The 24,736-nt window shown below is 39.6% G+C and overlaps 1 protein-coding gene across 1 annotated transcript; it reads left to right on the forward strand.

Moving 5' to 3' along the window:
• Positions 1-1,361: 1,361 nt before the first annotated feature.
• LOC111866985 (nicalin) lies at positions 1,362-23,927 on the forward strand. Its single transcript, XM_023856389.2, has 13 exons — positions 1,362-1,977; positions 3,946-4,133; positions 6,086-6,233; positions 10,344-10,438; positions 12,599-12,682; positions 14,698-14,907; positions 15,962-16,069; positions 16,942-17,091; positions 18,236-18,385; positions 19,265-19,386; positions 20,375-20,473; positions 21,351-21,429; positions 23,527-23,927. The coding sequence occupies exons 1-13, from the start codon at positions 1,806-1,808 to the stop codon at positions 23,590-23,592; spliced, it is 1,671 nt and encodes a 556-aa protein (XP_023712157.1). The 5' UTR covers positions 1,362-1,805; the 3' UTR covers positions 23,593-23,927.
• Positions 23,928-24,736: the final 809 nt, after the last annotated feature.

The raw sequence follows: 24,736 nt of genomic DNA on the forward strand, positions 1-24,736 counted from the left end.
GGGTCAGGGGCGAAGACCCCAGCTCCAAGACTTAGCATGTGACAATGTGCTGCCCAAATGGAGCTAGTGCATAGCTTAGGGGCAGTGGTAGATGAATATGGAGCAGTGATTGAACGAATATCATGGGAAAATGGAAGAAACTCAAAGAAGAAATATACTGCCAAATGGGAGGGAGAGAGTGAGTTATAATGTCAATAAGATGTAGAAAGAAGCAGTCATGGTCTATCCTGTAGCACTAACCCAGGACTTGCCTTAGAGTTGTAGGGAAAATGATGAAAAACCTCAATTTAGACAGCAGTTCTCAAGTCAAGACTTGAAACAGCATAAATAACCTAAATACAATGCAGAATTGCTTACCACACGATCATTACATTTTACAGAAAGTCTTTGGTTGTCCGAGTGGGGGGAAGGGCAAGAAGATGATATTATTGGAACTTATCCTGATGAGGTTGAATTTATAAAGACTAGAGCTGCATGAAGTACTGCACAAAAGGTGGCAGGTGTTAGAGGGTTTTAAGCACGCAGGATGAGGCATAGACAAATTGTTTATAATCTGATATCTCTTTTGACAATTTCAGTTGTGTTTATTTTTCACAGCAACAGAGAAACTCTGGATGTTGTGACATGAGGAAGAGAATCTGAAACTGGGTTGTTGCTGATTATGCTGATAAAAATAAAAGCTAATGAGTAGTACATAGTTATTGGAGGTTATGCAGAAGATCATACGTTCAGAACAAAAATGAGAATGTTTTACATTTACTCCCTATAAATATGCCAAAGTTCATATTATACGTATATAAATGTATGATCACTGTACAAAACTGTCAAAAGCAAATGATTAAACAGGACAACAGATTCATAACAATAACCACTGTGCACACAAAAATGAACATAATAATTATGTGTGTGCACAAACATATAACATAACAGAAGATACAGTAATATAATTTTTATTAACAGAAAATACATTTTATTAATATTTGGTATATTTCCTTCTTTTTCCAGTTTTTTGTTAANTAATAGCCTCAGCTGCCTGAGTTGTATATTACTGAATGGGAGGCCTGCGAATTATGGAGAGTTAAAGATCTGTAAGGAACCGAACGTATCATACTTACTGGGTTTCCTCCTGAATTTTCGGGGAAAACACGAAAACTTGGAAGATAGCTGGTCTCCGGCTCGAGATTAGAACCTGGACCAACAGAATACGAAGCAAAAGTGGTAACCGATCAAGTAACACGTTCGGTATCGTCACTAAAATACCTCCTGAGGCTTTCCCTTTAATAATTTTGCTCACTATAATTTGATATTATGGTATTAAGAAGTATGAATTTGTCATTTTGTCCGTAAGACACGACCGGAGTGAACGACCCCGAAGAGGCATTCCTGTGTTAATTAAGTATATGGAACCATAATTTTCTATTTTCACGTGTGTTATGCACCAATTTCTTTGCTGTACAATAAATGTTACACGGCACGTGAAATGTTTCGGACCAACAAATTTCTTATTTCCTATGCAAGTAGAGTACGAGCAGTTCATCAACACTACGAAGTTCTTTCAATCAATCTGCATTGAACCATTTGTAACAGCTTCTGTGTTATTAACTTTAATAAGTAGCAGCAATTCTTTCGAATTTAACAGGGCCTAATTTTCATAATAGAAGTATAGTGATTAGGGTGATTAGAGAGACATCGAGTTCTGATTGGCTTAGGCGGTTCTTCAGGTTGCAGAGGTGCGGTTTGATGTGAAGGAATTGCAATTGAAATCTCTATTTCTGTTTTTTAAGTGTTCTAACCTATAAACGAATATGTGGTTTGAAGCAGACGAAATTGTTGAATTATTCAGAGGATATATTCCGTATTACTTATTAATCGCATTACCAATATTTATTATTATTTCACCTGTAAACCCCGTTGGTGCTTCACACGAGTTTCCTGTGTACCGCATGCAGCAGTATGACTTGCATGGTGTATCTCACGGTAAGTGTGGGTGTTTACGCTTTAAGTATGCAATAAAAGAACACTGGTGACAAAAGCGTTTGCGTTGAATTTTAACGTCTGTGAAATACCCACAGTATTAGCTTTACATGAAACCTGACTGGTGGAAAATTATTAACCTCAATTCCGCTGTTTCATCTTTTTGATATAAAATATATAAATTACAGCAAGGGCCGTAATAGAACATATAACAGCTGGTACGTGACTGCAGCCCAAGATTAATAGGTTACTGTGGTCATCCTCATTCCCACCAAGTGCATGTGAAGTTATTATCAATGTTGGTGATGTCTACATCTCTACTATCTTTCTAATTCACCATTTGCTATCTTCCTAATATCCACCAAGTTTACAGCTGATTGAATGTGGACTCTACTTACCAGTATTAAAGTGCTTTATATCTGGTAGATAAAATACAAAACTTGCATTTACTAAATACCAACAATTGTATTTTTCAATTTGTAATACAGTTGACTGGTCCATCATTTACATGGTTAAATGTTTGATGTATATAATCATATGCAATGAAATTGTATGAAGAGATATTAGCAACCTGTTCAGGCATTTCATTTCCAGGCTTACAAGCATACGCCATAAATTTAGGGTTCAAGACATTAAATTGCTTCAGTAATTTCATTTGTATTGCAGTTATGTGAGATTTGAGATTCTCAAGGTAATGATGATTAGATTTTGATCTTCTGGGATATGATGCTTTGTGGTTTGGTAGATAAAGCCCATCTGCTGTATGTGAACAAGAGTAGACAAAATTTTTGAAGAAAAGTCCTGTCTGTGTATGCCAGAATTTCCTGCCAGTATAGGTATAATAACGGAAGGTGGCATGCAGTGGAGTAGTTGGTTGAAGAGTTATGCTACAAGCCAGAAGGTTTCAGGTTTGATTCCCAATGAGGTCATTTAATGTTTTCAAGTTACCTAATCCTTCCAGTTGCATTATGGCCCTGGGGTTGACTCAACCTCTAACAGAAATGAGTACCAGGAATCTTCCTGGGGGGTAAAGGGCCATCAGTGCGTAGGACTGAAAACCTCACCACCATCTGTCAGCCGATTGTCTAGAAAATGTGGGAGCCTTGACATCTCACAACCCTATGGGCCCCCAAGGATTGTTACAGGGAGAGGAAGTCTGCTTGCCACCTCCTTTTACACTGGCTTCTTGCTTATCTCATTCTTTGACCCTGAAGGTGGAAGCGGTGTGTTCCTCCAAAACATCGGTTGACTTTCAGCGGACTGCACGGTGTCAGGTCCCAGAATCTAGTAACTTTCTAATTATGATATGACCTACTGAGGGTGATGCATCCCTGTTCTCATGATAGATGGAGTTTAGTTAACAGTGTTTAGGGGGGACCTGCTCTGTGTAGAAAAGAGAAAGTAAATCCTGAAGATGGAGGCAGTATGTTCCTCTGAAACATTGGTACCTATCTACCTAACTACAGAGTGCCAAATAACTGCCCACCAGAAAAACATAATCTTATGAGTATTCTACATTATGTTGGATATACGAAGCGTAAGCATAAAAGTATTCCAACAGGTAATATGGGGTATGTTGAAATGGCTTAACTATATGCCATTTCCATCCATGGGGGGGGAGGGGGCATGCGGTAGCGTAGTTTGCTGAGGCACTATGCTACAAGCTGGAAGGTCGTGGGTTTCAGTCCTGATGAGGTGATTTTTTTTTTCAATTAACCTAATCCTTCAAGCTGCACCTTGGCTCTGGGGTTGACTCAGCCACTAACAGAAATGAGTACCAGGAATCTTCCCGGGGGGTAAAGGGCACCTGGTGAGTAAGGCTGACAACCTTACCGCCATCTTTGAGCCGATTGTCTAGATAGTGTGGGATCCTCAACGTCTCACAACCCTATGGGCCTTCACGGCCTGTTACAGGGATAGCTTTACCCCTTGCCATTTCCATCCATACTTAACATTCTCATGTGTTTATAGGTTGCCGCAGCTCACCTGTGAACTTGGAGGCTCGTTCTGTTGGTGGATGGGGTACATCTCGTCATTGTGTTGTTACATGCCTGGAAGACATCACAAGTGATCAGTTTCGAGAAATATGTACCAAGGCAGGGGCTCTTCTCATTATGTTACCACGACATATAACAAACTTACATGAGGAAATGAAGAAGGTAACAAGTTACACAGAGAGTGAACCACATATACTGGATACTCAAACTATTTTAGCAGTTGTGTGAAAATGTTCAAACCACCTCTGTGGTCCAGTGGTCAGAGTTCCTGGCTACAGATCCAGAGGTCTGGGTTCGATTCCCGGCGCTACCAGATTTTTCTGAGAAGTAGTGGTTCTGGAATGGCGTCCACTCAGCCTCGTGAGGATAGTTTAGGAGCTATTTGAAGGAAATAGTGGCTCCGGTCTAGAAAATCGAAATTAATGGACGTGGGGATTCTTTGTGCTGACCAAGCAACATCCTCTATCCACTAAAGTTGGCACCAACTTCACCGACAAGCGGCAGTCGCTTGATGGGTATAGTTCACTTGCAGACTGAAATCACGGAGGTTTTTTTTTTTTTTTTTGTAAAAATGTACACAATCTTTATGACAGTAGCTTAGCTGTATATCACTTCTTAATACGATGCTTTGGGGACAAATGGTAAATTTTAGAAAATTGCACACAAATTATTGTGCCATGACTTGTCAGGAGCACCAAGGAAAAGCACAAGTATTTTTGTTCATGACCCTGGAACAGTTAATACGTGGTGCAATCCAAAAGTTCCCGAAATATATTAATAAAAACTATTACATCTTACCTAGATCTTATTCTGCACCATCACCTTCAAAGTAGTCCCCTTGGGGGCGCATACACCGATCCCAGCGTTTCTGCCACTTTTCAGATGCATCCTGGAAGTCTTTCTTTGTTAGGGTGTTTAGTACTGTCTGCGTTTCCACTTGAATTTCCTCAACTGTATCAAATCTTCAACCCTACAACTTGATTTTCATCTTGGGGAAGAGAAAGAAGTCGCATGGAGCTAAGTCTGACGAGTACAGTTGGTAGGGAACAACTGCCATCTTGTTTTTAGCAAAAAATTTCTGCACAGTGTAAGCCGTATGCAGTTGTGTGTTGTCATGGTGGAGTACCCAGTCCTTCGTGCGCCACTTCTCTGGACGTTTTCTCCTCATGTTCTCCCTCAAACACCTTAGAACATCGCGATAGAACTCTTTATTGACTGTCTGACCAGGAGGGACAAACTCCTTATGAACAATCCCGTCAGTATAAAAAAAACAGATCAACATGGACTTAATGTTGCTCTTGACTTGTCGAGCTTTTTTTGGCCGAGCTGAAGAAGGGCTCTTCCATTGCAATGATTGTGGCTTGCTTTCAGGGTCGTAGCCATAAACCCAACTTTCGTCACCAGTGACAACCTTCGAAAGAAAGTTTGGATCCTCTTGAAGCTGTTGCTGAAGTTCCCTGCAGACTTCCAAGCGATGCTGTTCTGTTCATTTTGCAGCAGTCATGGCACAAACTTCCCCACAATCCTCCTCATGTTCAGTTCCTCTGACAAAATTCGTTGACATGAACCATAACTTAGTTCCAAGGCGTTACAGAGGTTTTCGATGGTCAGTCTATGATCTTGCAGAATCAGATCCCTAACTTTCGCGACATTTTCTGGTGTTCTTCCTGTTGACGGCCGTCCTGAACGATCGTCATCATCAGTCAATGTTTGGCCATTTTTAAAACACTTATAGCAGTTGTAAGTTTATGTCTGGCCTAAACTGTTTTCACCAAAAGCTTGCTTCAACATTTGGTGCGTTTCTGCAGCGGTTTTCCCAAGTTTGAAACAAAACTTTATACAGACACGCTGCTGTCTCAGGTCAGCCATCGCAAAACCGCAAACTCACAGAAACACAACAGTGGAAATACGTTCACCAAGAATAAACCCAACCACTCAACTCAATGCCGCTTGCCACACTGATTCAAGAAGGATGTGTGAGGAGACACCTAGCGGTATTTCGATGTACTCATAACCATTCGGGCACAAAATTCAAATTTTGGAAACTTTTCTATTGCCCAACGTATGTGGAATGGAAAAATTGATAATTGTTTAACAGCTGCTTTTTGTTCTAGCGCATGATGGATCTAGAAGAAACGATGATGTTACAGGAGGTATCCATTCCAGTTTACTTTGCTGAATGGAGTCCCGATCTCCAATACATAGTAGATGACATCTCACGCAGTTTCGTGTCAGATGACCGAGCTGGCTCGGCAACAGAAGGTGAATAAAATATGCATGAAACCAGGAAACATATATCAGACCTATTGGAAGTAATTTATAGCAGTTCATTCTTATTATAGAGCTTTAATTTTGTAACTATCCGTAAATTGAAATCTCAGGGTAGAATGCCGAATGATTGGAACTTATTAGCTGCTGTGCAAGCCAAAGTTTTTCTCTAAGTGAGATGTAAATGCAAAAATTTTATGATTGTTCTTGAAACATGATTTATATCTGTGTTCAGAATGATCCATGGAGTATCACTAATTGTATGGTGCAAGGTCTATCCTGAACCATATATTATTTTAACTGTTCAAGTAATGACATATAGAAACTACTGTCATCTGTCTCGTGATATTTTATTCAGATTCATGTCTTCATAATCTCTCTTTAGGTATGTTCACATCCCAGCAGGGCACCTGGAAAGACCACTCTATCCATCATTTTTCTGTCCCCTGCCTGCATAAAACAACTTGAGAACTGCCAAGCAGATTTTCATTAAAATCTGTCAACACATTCTAATATTGGTTAAAATTTGGCAAGAGTAATGGACATTTTAGATGAAAATCTACATGCATTTCTCCACACATCTCAAGCTTAAGTTTCACATATGATGTTAAAAATTTATCAGAGTTAAAAAATGTTCAGATAAAATGTGTGGAGAAAAATGAGTAACACGTTTTATTCCCAGTACATTCTCTGTATGTCTTGCAGTTTTCAATATAAACAAGAGGGAATGAAATTAACAGAAATGTTACACTGTGCATACATTTTCTGAGTGGTTCTAGCGTCATACTTCGTCAGTATTATCCTCTGTTCCATGTATGGCTTCTTACCGTGAGATTTTCGAACATAACTGTATATGCATTTGTTTCCTCCCGTGTGTGCTTCATGTCCCATCCATCATCTCTGCTTCTTTGATTCAATCTTCTTCTAACACAGGATGAACTCAGTTTATTTGTCTAAGGTTGGGGACCAGTGGAGGGCTCTTGTGAATGCAGTAAAGGACCTCTGAGTTCTCTAAAATGATGGGAAATTCTTGAGTAGCCACACTATTGGCAGCTTGTCAAGGGCTGAGCTCCATGGAGTTTGTTTTAACACAAGATGAAAATCTCCTCATCCTGCAGTTTCGCCCATTCACATATAAACTCACAGGTTTTCCATCCCCGTGTTCTCCGCACTTTGTTTTCTTTACAGCCATTTTGCAATGGTTACAGGATTCAAGCGAGATAAATGGGGATAATCTGAACAAGATGTGAAACCAGCAGGCATTTGAGGAAAGAAAGAGCAAATATCTGAAAGACAAAATTAATGAGCTTGCAGTGAACAGTAATAAGAGGTGTTGCCAACCTAGCAGTAACTTAGTGAAAGATTAGAATGGTACTGACAGACTCCAACAACATTTTGAATAGGTGGAGGAACTACTTCTTAGTTATTGAATGTACATAGGGTCAGTGATGTTAGGCAAATAGACGTGCATACATCTGAGCCGTTAGTCCCTGAAGTTGAAATTGCTATTGCAAAGTTGAAAAGGTATAAATCACCAGGTAGTGATCAAATACTAGCACCACTGATTCAGGCAGGAGGTGAAACATTGCGGTCTGAAATTCATTCATTAATCCATCCATTAATTCTGTTTGGAATAAGGAAGAATTGCCTGAGCAGTGGAGGGAATTGAGTATTGTACCAATTTACCAATGAAACTGACTATAGTTTTATTGTGGGATATCACTGATCTACTTCATACAGAATTTTATCAAATATCCTTCTCTCAAGGTTAAATCCATGTATATAGATGAAATTACTGGGGATCAGTGTGCATTTCCACATAACACATCAACTACTGATCAGATATTTTGCATTCAGCAGATATTGGAGAAAATATTTGAGTACATTGACACAATACATCAGCTAATCATAAAAAAAAAGTAAAGGTATCCCTGTAACAGGCTGTGGAGGCCCATAGGGTTGTGAGATGTTGAGGTTTCCACATTTTCTAGACAATTGGCTCGTAGATGGCCGCAAGGTTGTCAGCCTTACGCACTGGTCACCCTTTACCCCCAAGAATATTCCAAGAATATTCCTGGTACACATTTCCGTTAGAGGCTGAGTCAACTCCAGGATCATAGTGCGGCTGGAAGGATTAGGTCAATCGAAAAAATTCAATGACCTCATCTGGACTTGAACTCACAACCTTCTGGCTTGTAGCATAGTGTCTCAACCAACTACACTACCGCTTGCCCCAAATCATAGACTTCAAGAAAGCCTATGATTCAGTTAGGAGGGAAGTATTGTAAAGTATTCTGATAGAGTTTGGGGTACACATGAAACTAGTTAAGCTGATTAAAATGTATTTAAATTAAATATATGGTAAAGCCCCTTTTAGGCAAACATTTTGTCTGATAATTTTCCTATCCAGAATGGTCTAAAACAAGGAGATGTTTTATTGCCACTGCTTTTCAACTTTGCTTAATAATATGCCATTAGGAAGGTCCAGGAAAACCAGGTGGAATTGAAATTAAATGGGACACATCAGCTGTTGGTTTATGCTGATGATGTGAATTTACTGGCTGATAATATAGATACCATACAGAAAAACACACAAACTTTAATTGACGCACGTAAGGAGGTTGGTTTAGAGGTAAATGCAGAGAATACTGAGTATATGTTGCTATCTCATTACCAGAATGCAGGGCAAAATCATGACATAAAGGTAGCTTACAGATCCTTTGAAAATGTAGCACAGTTCAAATATTTGGGAACTACGATAACAAATCAAAATCTGATTCAGGAGGAAATTAAGAGGAGATTGAACTCGGGTAACGCTTGCTACCATTCAGTCCAGAACCTTTTGTCTTCTTGTCTGCTGTCTAAAAACAAAAATTAGAATATATAAAGCTATAATTTTGCCTGTTGCCCTGTATGGGTGTGAAACTTGGTCTGTGACATTAAGGGAGGAACATACACTGATGGTGTTTTGAGAACAGGGTGTTGAGGAAAATATTTGGACCGATGAGAGATGAAGTGACGGGAGGTTGGAGAAAACTGCATAATGAGGAACATCATAACCTGTACTCTTCTCCAAGTATAATTAGAATGATCAAGTCAAGGAGGATGAGATTGTCAGGGCATGTAGCATGAATGGGGGAGAAGAGAAATATGTATAGAATATTATTGGGAAAGCCAGGAGCAAAGAGACCACTGGGAGGACCAAGACATAGGTGGGTGGACAATATTAAAATGGATCTTAGAGAGAGAGAATAGGATGGTATGGATTGGATCGATCTGGCTCAGGATAGGGACCATTGGAAGACTCTTGTGAACACAGTAATGAACCCTCAGGTTCCATAAAATGTTGGAAAGTTCTTGAATAGTTGCGCAGTTGGCAGCTTCTCAAGAAGAGCTCAGCTGCAAGAGTTAGTGATTATAGTTTAACCCTTACACTGCTGCGGTTGACTTATGTCGATCTCTGAAAAACATGGCGTCCTTGCTGCGATCGACAAAACCTGTATTGTGACTTTAGAGTTTCAAATCTCACATTTCTTTTCACCAATCTCATTCAAACTTGGCAGGTGCATAGAGTCATCTATTGGGAACGTAATGAAGCACCATTCATTTCAATGGCTGCCTTCTTCTGCCCTCTAGCTTAAGAAATGTAAAAGGTTACATCTGCACAGCGAGGCACGCACTCCGTGGTCATGTGGCGCGGGTATTTTATAGGGCTAGTAAAAATGGCTTTGTATAATGCGTGGTGCTTTCTATAATAGTTTTAAATAAAGTTGTGGACTTTGGTCAACATGTGACATAGTGATAAGACTAGGATAGTAAATTATATACTTTTTTTGGCCAGCTTGGACAACCTGCTTTAAATGGGCTTTTCCCCTGTGAAAAATACTGAATAATTCAACATTTTTGCAACTTCTGCTACCTGTTCCCCGTCTGAGGTAAGATTAGTTACATGTTATCACCAATTTTCATACTTTGCACTTAAATTATTTATAAAAGATTTATTCAAAAATAATTCAGCACAGAGGGTACTGAGAATTACTTAACATACTAGCAGTGAAAGGGTTAATGAATTGTGAAAAATCATTTACTTTTGTTTGCTTCTAGCTCTGATGAATTCTGTGTCTGCCAATGGTTATCAAATAGTAATCAGTACCAGTCAGGCTACAGCCCGGGCAGATGTCAACATTGCAACCATTCAGGTCTGTAGGATGTGGTCTCAGAGAGAGCATTGCAGAATATTGTTTCAATCAGTGGAGATATACATACATTTTTCTGTCACACAGTGTTTATTTTCTTTCCAGTTTTTATGAAGTGGGTAACTTATTTCAACACATGTTTTCCACCTTTAAGCCTTCACTTATCTGAACACAGTGAGCTGGGGTAGCACAGTCAGTATAGCGACTGCCTACGGGCTGGAGGTGTCAGAGTTTCAGTCCTAGTAGGGTCAAGAATTTTCTCTTCTCCATATCATCCAGACTGGCTCTGGGGGCCACCCAGCCTCCTATCCAGTGGGTACCAGAGGCTCTTTCCCCAGAGGTACAGCAGCAGGGACATGAAGCTGACCACTCACCTCCAGCTAGTGCCAAGGTCAAGAAAATGCGGATCTATAGATCCACTCCCACATATGCCTTCCTGTCGTAGTGTTTAATTAAGTACAGGGACAACTTTACCTTTTTATCTTAACACATGCTTAAACTTTGTGTAAGAATCATTTTAAAGTTTAGTATGCAACTGACATGCCATTGAATCTGTTGAACTCAGTTGTATGTATATTGTCATGGTTAGGCGTTACTGTAGATGGGATTTGGATTGGTAATTGGATTTACTGAAAGCTTTCAAATTGTAACTGCAATTAACTATAGCGCTGTCACTAATTCACACACTCTACGATTCACTACAGCATGCACCAAGTCTCTTCAGTCTGCTCCATCTTCACCAGTTGTTGTCTGGTAGTGGCTTCCAACAGCGGATGTTCCCCTTAAGGTTTAGCCACGCAGAGCACTATGCTATGTTCGCTACATATGCTACATACACTGTGTGCACTTTGTGACGCAGGTAACAGGGAACATAGCGTACATAGCGTACGGAAGTTTGTGTGGCCAGTCACATTGGCAATAAAGGGAGATATTTTTCTGTTCATATAGGTAACATAGCATACGTAGTGTGCGTCACGTACATAGCCATCTGTGTGGCCGAACCTGTACTCTGGGTTCCTGTACCATCTCCATTCCTCAGCTTTCAGCAACAGCTCACAATGACTGACCTGCAGTTATCTTACTAACTCACCAGCTTTACTTCCCTGCACTCACTCTCAGTAATTGTCCTGGCTATAACATCCCAGCACAGACTGCACAGAAGACACCGTTCCTCTGTTGCTGTTCAGTTGCTGCTTAGTGGGCCACACAGAAAACACCACTTTCCAGTTAATCTGTTTGTGCATGTTAGGACTCTGTTGCCTAGTGTAACATCTAGGGTTACTGAAGACGCCGTTCGTGATTGTTAATTGGTTTATTTAACAACCTACAAGTAACGGCTACAATTAATGATAACAATGTTACGGGTTTCCACACTTTATAAACCCTACAATAAAATCTCTTAACACTGTCTTCAAGAGTCTTCATGTATTAATAGCGCGGGAGCTATACAAGTCTCGCTGAATTACACTCTCCAAATATAACCGGTTATCACGAACTATCACTGATTCTTGCACACGCGTCTGTAACTCGTAACTTGCGAACTGAGAACTGTTGTCGGCGGCTGTGTAGCTCCCTTATAAACCCACAGCAGGGCAACGAGAAAACAACAACGTGGTAGGCATCACTGTTGCTACCGTCGTCTATCGCAACCACTGTTTATCCGTGTTGCATAGCGACCAGTGCCCTGGGACTCGGCTCACTTCGGCTCCGCTCGGCACGTCACCGTGGGGAGAGTGGAGGGATGATGACTCGCCTATTACTGTAGTACGAGAGCGCTACGTTACAGCCACGTGCCGCTGGGGAGGTAGGGGTCCTCCGTTGCACAACATGTCACACTAGTAATGGGCTTTGTTTACAGGATCATTACTTAGCAATTGGTCTACATGCTACAATATATATATATCAAGTTTACATATATGTCAGATTATTGAGGACCTCTGGATAGTAAATATGTGCCAGAACATGTCATCACTTTGTAAATACTGAAACGAGATTGTATATTGTTTGATGGAAAAATTGATATAGCTTTGTGATGTCAGAGAATGCATTTACAGGTTGATTTAGAGGTTTAAAATTCAGAGTAAATGGTTTGAAACACTGATATTTCATAAAGTCTCTTGAATTCCAGAAAATCGTCAGTCACCCTATGCATTCTTGTTGCAGGGTAAGCTATCTGGTTATGGAGTCGAGGAGAAGTTGCCAACCATTGCGATTGTAGCATATTATGACAGTTTTGGAGTTGCACCGGTAAGTAATAGAAAGAATATATTTATTGTCTTTCAGAAACATCTACATGTATGATGATGCATCATACCTTGAATACACAGCCATAGGGAAGAGAATTCCTGTGTGCTTAATGCTACAATGAGTTTGGGCTCGTATATTTAAAATATAATCTACTAATTTCTTAATGGTGATATAGCAGTTTACATCACTATCTGATTATGAGGCACCTTCAGAGATGTCTGTAAATATGTACCTAAATACGTGGCATCACATCTCAAAATACGGTACTCTTCGGCACTGAACTGATAACCGGTCCACATGGTCAAGAGTTATGATTTTTCAACAGTAACACCATTACCCCTTAGTTAAAGTTTGGCCACCAGCCCCATAGCACCAAGGCATTTATTAAATGTTTATAAGGACAATAAAGTTTAAGGTGATAGTACAAAGGTTCTGGTGTCACTGAACCCCTTTAATGAGCCCCTAAATGTATGTGCAGAAGTCTCTTTGTTATGTAAATGTTGTGTCCATGATATGGAAGCTATTCGGAAAGTAGCTTATGTTTATTTTAGGGAACTAATATAGGAGCAGGGGAGATCTCGCGCATTTGAAGTAGCATCACATGACTCATTGTCTTGTAAATCATAACATAACTTGTCATCCAGTGTATGTTCTTGTCTCTACAGAGTGAGTTATGTGTCTCGCAATTAATAATGCGATCACCTGCGAAATTCACACTGTTGTCCATTTTCTTCACGCCAAAAACGTTAGTGCTGTGGAAATCCATTGTCAATTATGCACGGTTTATGGCCGAAATGTAATGAGTAAAGGAGCTTTAAGACAGTGGTGCAGATTGTTCAGAGATGGGCAGACAAATGTTCATGATGAAGAGTGAAGTTGTTGGGTGTCTGTAGTGTGTGATGATTTTGTTCAGAACATTGACCAAAAAGTTTGTGAAATTTCAGAACTTTCGTGTGAATTTCGACAAATTTCACGCACTGTTCTCTTTGAGATAATCACAGTTAAGTTAGGCTATTACAAGCTGTGCACAAGATGGATTCAGAAAATGCTCATGGTTGTGCACAAAATGCGGAGAATGGCTTTGGCCTTGACATTTTTTAGAGCAGTACCACAAAGATGGCAATGAATTTCTGAGTTACATTGTATGAGTAACAGGTGATGAAACCTGGGTTTCATTTGTGAATGTTGACACCCGAGAGGAGTCAAACCAGTGGATGTACGCATACTTACCAAATAAGCTGAAAAAGTTTAAACAGATGTCTACCTGCCAGGAAGTTGATTGCAGCTGTTTTCTGGGGCAGGAAAGTAGTGCTGATGGTGGATTTCATGCAACAAGAGATCATAATAATGTCAGAAGTGTATTGTGAAATGCTAAAAGAGGAAAAGGCTGAAACCCAGTGTAGTGCTCCTCCTTTACAATTCATGTCCACATACAGCTGTTCACACTCAATCACTGCTGGAGCATTTCAACTTGGAGTTGTTTGACTACCCGCCTTACGGCATTGATCTCACTTTGAGTGACTACCACTTGTTCACCTACCTGAAGAACCGGTTGGAATTACAGGGTTTTAACAATAATGGGGAGTTGATGGAAGGTGTCAAAATGTGGCTGAGCTGAAAGGCGGCAGACTTCTTTGAGACAGGCATAAAAAAACTTTTTCCTCAATATGACATGTTCCTCAATTCCAGTTGTGACTATGTTGTGAAGTATGTATTTTTTGTATATAATCAATTTTTTTGTTTTTGTTTTGTTAACAGCTCACCAGAGGTTAATTTCCAAATGGCCCTCATATTTCTGAAGCTGAGTCCATTTCCATCAGCAAGTGTATCCTGCTCAGTTGCTTCTGTTAATAGGATCCGAGTGGTGAAGACCAGCTCCTAACAGTTCCAACCGAGTAGGATCCTTCCCCCCACTTAAAACAGTTTTGATTTCCAAAACATGTATTCTAAATACAGCATAATATTTATATAGTGAACTCCACTGATGGCAAGATAAAGTCTTTGTGTGTTTGTAGGAGCTGTCATTTGGTGCAGACTCAAATGGTTCTGGCATAAGCTTGCTCTTAGAACTTGCACGACTTTTCTCACATCTCTACTCAAGCCCAAAGTCACATGCCCGTTACAATATCATCTTCCTGCTATCTGGTGCTGGAAAACTTAACTATCAGGGCAGCAAGAAATGGCTGGAGGACCAGCTTGATGGCCTGGACAGCTCTTTGATTCAGGTGTGTGGTACATCTTCCCAGCTGACACAATCTTCATAATTAACTAATATATAGCCTCTTGAAATTTCAACAGAGTATTCGTAAAAACAGACATCAGCAATGTCTAAGCATGTTACTGTAAACTCCTGGTTATCTGAAATTAAAGGGTCTGGAATTTTCTTCCAACTGGTAAAAATTTCAAATAAAGTGTACCATTTTTATGAAGTTATTCCAAAGAGAACTTGTGATGCATGTCCACCCGTCACATGATAGTTCTCCCAACTGCTACTAGCGGCGTTACCCATCATTCTCCCTTATGCAGATGCCATTGCAATAGAGGCCGGTTTTATTTGTGATATGTTACAACACGTGCATCCAAAATCTTTCACCCTTCAGTCTGCCGTGCTGCCTAGGAAGATTCTGATCCAAGAACTAAAGTGAAAACGGGTTGTTCTGACTTTCTGTTGGGTTTGTGTAAGAGTTTTTCTCATTCAAATGGTAGACTCATGTAATCAGCACACCCCAATTCCTCACACATGCAAGGTAACACAGAGTTTAATGTAATCAAAAATGTTTTACAAAGACAGTTACATTTATATTTATATGCTAAACTTGATAGTGTAACAGCATGCTGCTTCTCTCTATATGGAATGTTTTTGGTGAAGGTTGCTTATAAAAAATGAACTTTGTTGGAAATACCTAAGCTCTACAAATATAAATCACTCCGTCCAGTGTGACCTGTAAGTTTTTTAGTATATGAAAACCTAACACCCTTACATGTTTCGGTCTCTGTGGACCATCTTCAGTGGACCACAGTTATGTGGTGCTCTTGTTGGCCCTAAAAAGGACCATTTGATAACATTTTTCTGTCCATTCTGCTTATTATGTCAGACCAAAATCTGTATATATATATAAACACCCTTTCACCTTGAATATGGAGGCAGGTGCCCACATTCACACAGTACAAAGATGCAAGAGAGAAATGGCATCAGTAATCTTCATGGCTGCCACCACGAAAATCCAAAATCTTGCTCATAATGTTCTTCTTTGGATTTCTTTTTTTTTTTTCCCACAGGACGCCTCCTACATCCTTTGTCTGGACACAGTGGCCACCTCTAAAAATCTGTATGTCCATGTTTCAAAGCCACCTCGTGATGGAAGCCCAGGAGCCTTGTTTATCAAGGTTTGCATTTAGTATACATATGTTTAGTAAAATAAAATTATATAAATAACTCTATCTCTCGTGTGCATCACTGCTTGCACAAAAGCCTATTTGTTAGACACTGTCTGAAGCCAACTGAATCCAATTCACATCCTCACAACTATTTACATAAGATCTGTTTTAACCTTTACCAGCCAAGTGTTGAATTTCACAATGCCAGTACCATTACCCTTTTGTAAAATATAGCCACATGTTTCTTAGTAATAGGAGATAACAGAGTCCTTTGTTGTTGGACAGTGGAGGCTAGTGTTCTCACATCTGTTTACTATGAAATCATTCTATTAGGCATATGAAAGTCTCAGGTTGTCAGTACTAAATTGAGAAAAAATCTTAATTTCTTTATTTTCTAGTCATGAACATTCAGAATTTTGAGACAACTGCTTTTGCTTTGCACAGTATCATGGGAACTCCACAGTCCATGAGAAAAGTATCGGTTGGCAACACTAACACAGATCAGCTTGTGTTTCTCTCTTTGTGCCCATCATGAAGGACAGCGTAAACCTAGAAATGATTTTCTTAAACACAATATTTTATGAAAAATTTTCATTGAAAATTGATCTGGTATCTAAAGGGATAATCAGTACACTTTACTACATTACAAAAAAAATGGTTTGCACTATAAATTGTAATTACAGCGAAATAGTTGTTTAGTAGAGACATTTATTGTTCTCATTTTGATTCTCAAAATTTTTCAGAAGGTTAACGTATTTAGGTGATAGTATGTAATTGTTTTCATGGTATAGCAATACTATCAGCTGTACTAAGAACTCATTATATGTCTCCAGTTCTGCCAACTATAGAAACTAATTTCAGATGTGTAACATTGTACACAGGAGCTGAAAGATATAGCCGAACATTTGTACCCCAGTGTGACAGTAGATACAGTTCATAAGAAAATCAACCTAGCCGAGGAAGTGTTGGCTTGGGAACATGAGCGGTACAGCATTCGTCGTCTTCCTGCTTTCACGTTGTCTTCCTTGAAGGTATTATTTTTATGTATTAATGTTCTCGTGTCGCATCTGGAAATTAGTCAAGATGTGATGATTTGTAATGCGGTAGAGAAGTAGTAATATTTCAAAGGAAAAATGCAGCCTATGTAAGATTTGAGGCTTTCATGGCGGTGACTATGAAGAAAGCAGACCAGTCTGCTTTTACCGGTTCTCACGGTCTCTTCGCTTGCAGATTTCTTATATTTTTTCTTCTACCCTGAAGATGGAGGCTATACGTTCCTCTGAAACGTCGATTAACACCACATATACATTGTGCCAAATCCCAGAAGACTGCTTTCTTCAAAATGCAGCCTCTTCAGAGTTTTTAGAATAGGAAAATAGACTTCGTGACTTCTTCACAGAACCCCTGATTTTTTATTCTCATAATGCAAACCCCCCCCTCGTTGGTGTCTCCACCTTATCGTGGTGAGGGGGTTTGAGTATGCCAAGAACCCTGAGAGCTATACCAGCGGTAGCATAGCTACTGGCAGGGCCTCCCTTGCTGGACAGGTCAAAGGGTAGGCACCAGACAAAGAGAGACACCAAAAAACCAAAAAATGATGCCGGAAGCAGCGTCATCAGCAGCGACTTGAAGCACAGAGCAAATGATGCTCGAGATGGTTCAAGTTCGTATAGCAACAGGCGTGACCAGAGTGGTTTGAACGGCTGTTGTACTGCGATGTGGAAAGCAAATGGAAAAACTACCACATTATCACTTTTCCTGGATAGTCTCTTTCCAAAAACAGAAGATCGCATTAAGTGGAGGAACTGTTTTGGAAGAGACTGTGGACCTGTCGTCTGACGGAGTACTGATGAATGAATGAATGCAAACCCATGTACCCCAAGTTACAACTTTTATGTCTTTGAAGGGAATAATGCTTGAAGACTGAAGTTCGCCTAAATAATATTTGAAAATTAAATTCCTGCCACACAGAAAACACATTGCATCTTCATTACAATGATCATTCAGTTAATGCTGTTTAGGAAAGTAATCGCGGTTTCATACGAAACATATAAAAACATTATGTTGGCAAAATGCAGAGTTTTCTTAATGTTAATGAAGGTGGAGCATATAGTTAGCACTGTGCTTTAATGGCTTAATGCCAGTGTGACATTTATTTCTTGTTATATATGACAGAGCCACAAGGACTCGATACGAGCCTCCATTCTTGATGTTCGGGAGAACGTGGATGTGACACATCTTGCAGAAAATACACGTGTTATTGCCGAAGCTCTTGCAAGGCACATCTTCAACTTAACGAGCGGAGAAGTATTTTCAGGTACACTGGTAAGTAATGTATGTGAAATAGTGGATTTAGTTATGTAACAAATATAGCGGCCTCCGTAGTCTAGGGGTAACGTTCCCACCTCATGACTCAAGGTACGCGGGTTCAAACCCGGCGGAGGTTGTGGAATTTTTAAGGGCGGAAAAATTCAGGGAACAAGTCCTCCGGGAGGGACTTTAAGCCGTGTGTCCCATGTCGTAGATTTACGGCACGTAAAAGAACCTCATGTCTTTAGGAGACCTCTGAGCTAAATTACAGGCCCTTTCCCGCCCAAGTAGTCTCCAATGCCTCTGGTGGATGGGGGACGCATCAAGGTACCGGGGGCCGACCTTGTTGGCTATACGGGGGCTGATGGCACGCACCGTTACCGGTAGGGTATGGCGACAGTAGAAATTAAAAGGGGGACACACAATGGACCAATAACTGATCTAAGTGCCTGGGGAAACCCACCCCCTCTCATAATACATACATATGTAACAAATATGCGTGTGTGAATTGTAGTATAGATCTGGGAGAGTGTAGTGAGTATAGCAGCTAGCTATGGGCTGGACGACTGAGTGGTCAGAGTTTGAGTCCTGGTGGAGTCAAGAATTTTTTCTTTTCCATGTTTTCCAAACCGGTTCTGAGGCCCACCCTAACCTCTTATTCAATTGGTACCAGGGACTCTTTCCACGGGGGTAAAGCGGCTGGGGTATGAATCTGACTGCTCACCTCCGGCTACTGCCTATGTCAAAAAAATGTGGATCTGTGCATCCACTCCCCCATATGTCTTCATGGCATGCTTAATTTGTTAAGCACAGGGACAAGTTTACCGTTTAGTATAGTCTTAACATCATTTATTCCTTTGAAAGCCATAACAGTTGTTACCTTGTTCACTACAGGGTGTCGAAATTGACTCCTTGAGGTCATGGTTAGACTTCCTTGCAACTCAGCCAAGATCTGCTGAGCTCCTTGCAGAAAAGAGCAACTCCTTAGTGATTTCATTGAAGGATGCCATGAGCAGGTACTTTACAGAATATGCATGTGTGTGAATTTGCCATTTTTGATCTGGTTTTGCTTCCTGCTATGTCACAAACATGAATTCTGTTACTCTCAGAGAACCGTTACATGCCCCAAAGCCAGTCTGGTGGAAGTTCACTGAACATCATGAGAAGTTAAACAGATCCATCCAGTGTGACTAGTGAAGATTTTTATTATTTCAATTATTTATACCCTTACATGATTCAGTCTTCAGAGACCAATGTCAGAGGGACACCTTTACATCAATACAGTTGGAAGTTACTATTACAGTAATGTTCTGAAAGTTAAAATGTATACATATACTTGTAATATTAATAATAAACAATTTGGTATAAAATCTAAAATCTTTACAACTACAGCGGCTGTTCCAGTACATTAAAAACCGCTGTCCAGCTTAAAGAATGTTCTCCAAAAGCCTCATGAAGCATATCAGAGGTTTTGGTAGCTGATTTACTGAGCCTTGCACAAAACTTGATGCAGACACATTGCTCAATTTTGCCATCCATCACAGACAAAATAAAACACGAAGTTGAAGAAGCACTTATATTAAAACAATACGTGTTCACAGCACAGTGTCACATGGCAGACTGATGCAATATACTTTCGGAAATGTGACCTTGGCCTCACCTCTCATCTCTCACTGAGGCAGTTACCACAGTAACAGTCCGGGAACTTTCCCATATCACCTCGTATTCATGAATTTATTTATGCTACATGTATCACTTGCATGAATTGTCTTTACTTTTTCCATCCTGTTAATGATGGGTGTATATATTAATGAGTACCTTCTGTTGAAACATGTAGTGGATATATAATAAAACAGAATAGTAATAATTTTAATATAAGTTTTATTTGTTAGTTGTCATGTTGACAGCCACTGAAGTACCTTAATAAAGATTTTGTTCTCTCATGGATATTGTTTTTACTAAAGGCTGTCATGTACCATGACATGTACTGTGATGTCCTTGCAGATACTTGAAGGAGGTGAAGATTACATACCAGACTCCCGACAAACGAGACCCAGAGTTTGTCTTCTATGATGTAACAAGTGCCATTGTCAATGTGTACAGGTAAGTACAGATTGTTTCATTTTATGCTAACAGATAGCTATTCTCTACTTTTATTCTGGTTATTGTTTATTTATAGTATGGACTTTAATGAGCACGTTGGCTCACACAGTACAGCTTCTGACTGAGCAGTAGCAATTATGCTCTAAGTTTTCTATTCAGGAGGGGTTTTGTTCGAATCTTGGCCAGGATACTGATGGCCCTCGCTGAGGTTCTTTTGTGATTTTCCTCAGTCCTAACAGTCAGGTGCTGGAATGGTACTGTCATTAGGCCACTTCATCCACTATCCTGTCCTTTGATGTTGTGTATTCCAGCTACTGACAGAATCTTAAAATAGCCCACCAGAAATAATTTAATAAGCTTTCTGATTTGTATTTGGAAGGTGCCTCTTTCAGATATTGCCTGGGATGCCGACTGTACTAACTGAGGTTTTTTTATGATTTTTCTCAGTTCCTCCAGGCATATGATAGGATAGTATTTTAAATCAGGCAATAACAGCTTCAATATGCAATCATGTAGACTGAGTTACTGACAGGATTGTTAAATAAAATACTGTTGTGGCCCACATTAATCTAGGTTGAGCACCGTGAAGTTTAAAGTAACAAGCTCTGTACAAATATTATATTTTTAGACATTATCCATCATCTTATCTTTATTTAAACAGCATTCTGTTTATTTTTCAAAACACAGCCAACATAGGATTTTTAAATAAAGACAAGGTGAAGGATAATGTCCAAAAATATAATATTTGTACAGGTGTACCATCATCACAAACTTTTAAATCTTATTAACAAGCTCTGCAACTTTCATTGTGCAGTCCTCCTACCATAAGATTAGAGACTGAAGTAAACCTAAATTGATGTTCTTTTATATATTTCAGTGTTAAGCCAGCCATCTTTGATCTCTTCCTGACCTTTGCCATTGCTGTTTATCTAGGGCTGGTTTATCTTGTTATTCAGGTAAGTAACTTTGTGCATTTTCACTCATCTTTCCAGTCACAGAAGTAAGTTAATGTGATACTTTGTGCGATTAAATATACAACTTTATTAAATATTTTTAATTCATAGTTAGGCTTTGTATACACACGGTAATTTGGTTTTATTACAGAATTTTCATTCTAAACAGTTTTACCAAATGTTGCAGTTGTGTAGATAAAACTCCAGTTTTGTGTTCAGAGTTCTTAGGTGCAAATCACAACCCAGAGACCTGTCATCCTTAGGTTTTCCATGGTTTCTCCCAGTCCTTCCATATGAGTGATAAATTAGGCCACAACCGCTTCCTTCTGTGCTTTTTCCAGTTCATAATTCATTCATCATCCAACCTTCAGCACTGTATAGTGTCAAATACTGACAGCATCATTAAGTAATTTATAAATAAATAAAGCCAAGAACGTTTTAGTATAACAGATTTGAAGTGAGCTGTCTTTGTGACATTTTGCAGCCAGTTTCATTAAATTAACAGTTCCTCTGTCACTGCCACCACCATCACGGAACTGTCCTCATTTTGCTGTATTGTCTTTCTGCAACATGTAACCTTTTCCCTGTTCCAAAGAAAATACTGAAATCTAAAAGAGAGGAACTATGTGAAAGAAACTTTAATCATAGTAATACTCCAAATAGGTTGTACTGTGCAGGCTGTCCCCAGTGTTGGGGGGGGGGGAATAGACCACCAGTTCCATTGTCTGAAGCAAGAAACAGATAAGCACCCTGAACAGTTTTATTTGTGCTGTAACTACCGGAGACCTTATTGCACTACAAAAAGTATGGATCAGAATAGTTTATATTAAGAAACAGCAGAATCTTATGTATATCAGATAAGAGTTTAATGTGAACTGACTGGGTGTTGCTTCTGGTTGTCCAGCCCAGAGGAGCCCGCATCCAGATGAGTTTGTTCATGTTTGGATAACAAGCCAGTCTAAGGGTGTGTGCTGCATATAAAAGTTGTATGAGTGAAATTTCATAATGGAAATCATCAGAAAGCAAGGATTATGTGTATACATTCACATCACTGTATGATCTTCATATTATGCATATCTCTATAGCAGAGATCCACATGTAATATTAAAATACTGACCCTCAGACATGCAAGAATACATTTATGGAGGGTAAAGGCAAAGCTGCCATGAAGTTGTGTACCTTGGCACTAGATGCAGGTGAGGGGTCAGCATTACACGGTGGCTACTTCACTCCCCCCCCAAAAGTGCATGAGCCCCAATGCAAGGAAATGGAAAATTGTTGGCTAGGTTTGTAGCACAAATTTCTACCTCCTTTTCTATCCTAATACCATACCTATGCATGCTCTATCAAAATTTTTGTTGAATATTTTCTTCTTATACCCCATCGAATCATCCTGGTCTCACATGGTTAAATAGCTGTGTGAATCTGACAAGGGTTGTCCCCTGATTGAGGTTATCTCTTTCTAAGGGTGCTACAAGCCAGAAGGTCGCAGGTTCGAGTCACAATGAGATGGACTTTTCAATTTACCTAATTCCATCTGCACTATGGTCCTGGGGTCGACTCAGCCTCTAACAGAAATGAGTACCAGGAAGATTCCTGGGGGGTAAGGGTGGCCGGCACATAAGGTTGACAACCTTATCACCATCTGTGAGCCAATTGTTTGGAAGATATGGGAGTTTCAAGCTCTGGGCCTCTGCAGCCTGTTACAGAGATAGCTTTACTTTTTTACCCAACTGATTAGATGTCTTCCTCCCCTCACCTGAGGACAGAAACATGTTTAGTTTCTGAAACATTGTGTTTTCTAGTCTCCAGAATACCGGACGATGGAAAAGTCCCAAAACCCAGTAATTCTGAGTGTTACACACTATCATCAGAACCCTTCAGAATCTAGGGATAAAGTCTGTTTGTAAAATTGAAAGTTTCAGGAATAATGTATCCATTTGTTGGGAAATTTGCTGTGTAATGTATAGTAATGTTCACTTTTGAAGCACAGTAAGCAATGCCAGAATCCCGTGCCTAAAGAACAATTGTTAGAATCAGTAATCCACTGCACGTGGCCTTCAACAGTGTGTGTACTTAAGCATTTGCTTTTTGTTTCAGAACTTCCCTACTATTTACACAACAGTTTGTAAAATCATCTCATCGAAGAAGGTCAGAAGCCAATAAAAATGATTTGGATTTTTTTAGGAAAACTTTTTAAACGTGGCAATTTGAATTGTTGTAGGATAATTTTTTTCTATTTACTTGACATGAACAGTTCATGTAACATATTTGTACCATACCTCAGTCATTGCCATAGGTTAAGAATATAAATTAGTCATTTTTTTAATTATGACTTAATTTGGAGTGCCTTTTGCCTTAAATTTTCAGGCATTCTAGTCATCTGCTCAGTGTATAGAGTAATATAATTAAGATTGTGATACAGATGTGCATCCTGTATGTGTATTTATTATGTCATGCAATAAATTCCCTTATGAACCTGTCTGTGGGGACTGTTACAACCTGTTGAATTCTATATTTTTGTTTTTTGGCAGGGCTCTAATTGGGTTTTTGCTTTGCAAGATGGGCAGGCTTGTGTATGATGTATTGACTGCAGAAAGCACATTTCCTTAAACTGGGTCCCAATGCCAAGCACTGACATTTTCTCATGTCAGTTACTGACGTAAGGTATTAACCAGAACAGGAACGTAGACTAGGAGCTGAAATATATGTTTGGTCCTACATTTCTGATAAAACTACAAGTTCTTGGAAGAATGTAGAACGCCTGCTCTCCTTCAGATGCTTCAGGCGATGTCGTGAGAACGGTAAGAACTATACGAATTTTTCAGGCACAGTTCTGTTTATTGTCTCTCTTGTATTCCTATATTTAAGCATCCTGTTGCATTACTATATGTAATACTGTTTATTGTACTACATTATCCGTCAGCAAAATTGTTCCTTCTTTCTTACACTTTCACTTTCGACACGTTTCGGGCCTAAGTGGCCGTCTTCAGGTGTCTTACTATGCTTCTCTCTGTTATCTCTTGTATTCCATTTGAATGAAACATTCTGAACCACGGACTACCCTGGCAAGCTTCGGAAACTTTGTACAGAAGGACTTACGGCCACATTTTATTGTTCACTATAGAACCCAAAGCTGGGATGCCAGTCTAATGATAGTTTGCACAGTGAACTGAAAGAAATAGTTTCTCATATCCATTTACAAAATGTGGAATAAAGGTAAATGTAATATTTGAAATTCATTGTATATTAAATGAAATTGGCAAATTTCTAGAGTCCTGCAAGCGCAGGTATGCCATACTTAATGCGG

The sequence above is a fragment of the Cryptotermes secundus genome, unplaced genomic scaffold, assembly GCF_002891405.2.
Source record: "Cryptotermes secundus unplaced genomic scaffold, Csec_1.0 scaffold1383, whole genome shotgun sequence".
In the NCBI taxonomy this organism is placed as follows: domain Eukaryota; kingdom Metazoa; phylum Arthropoda; class Insecta; order Blattodea; family Kalotermitidae; genus Cryptotermes; species Cryptotermes secundus.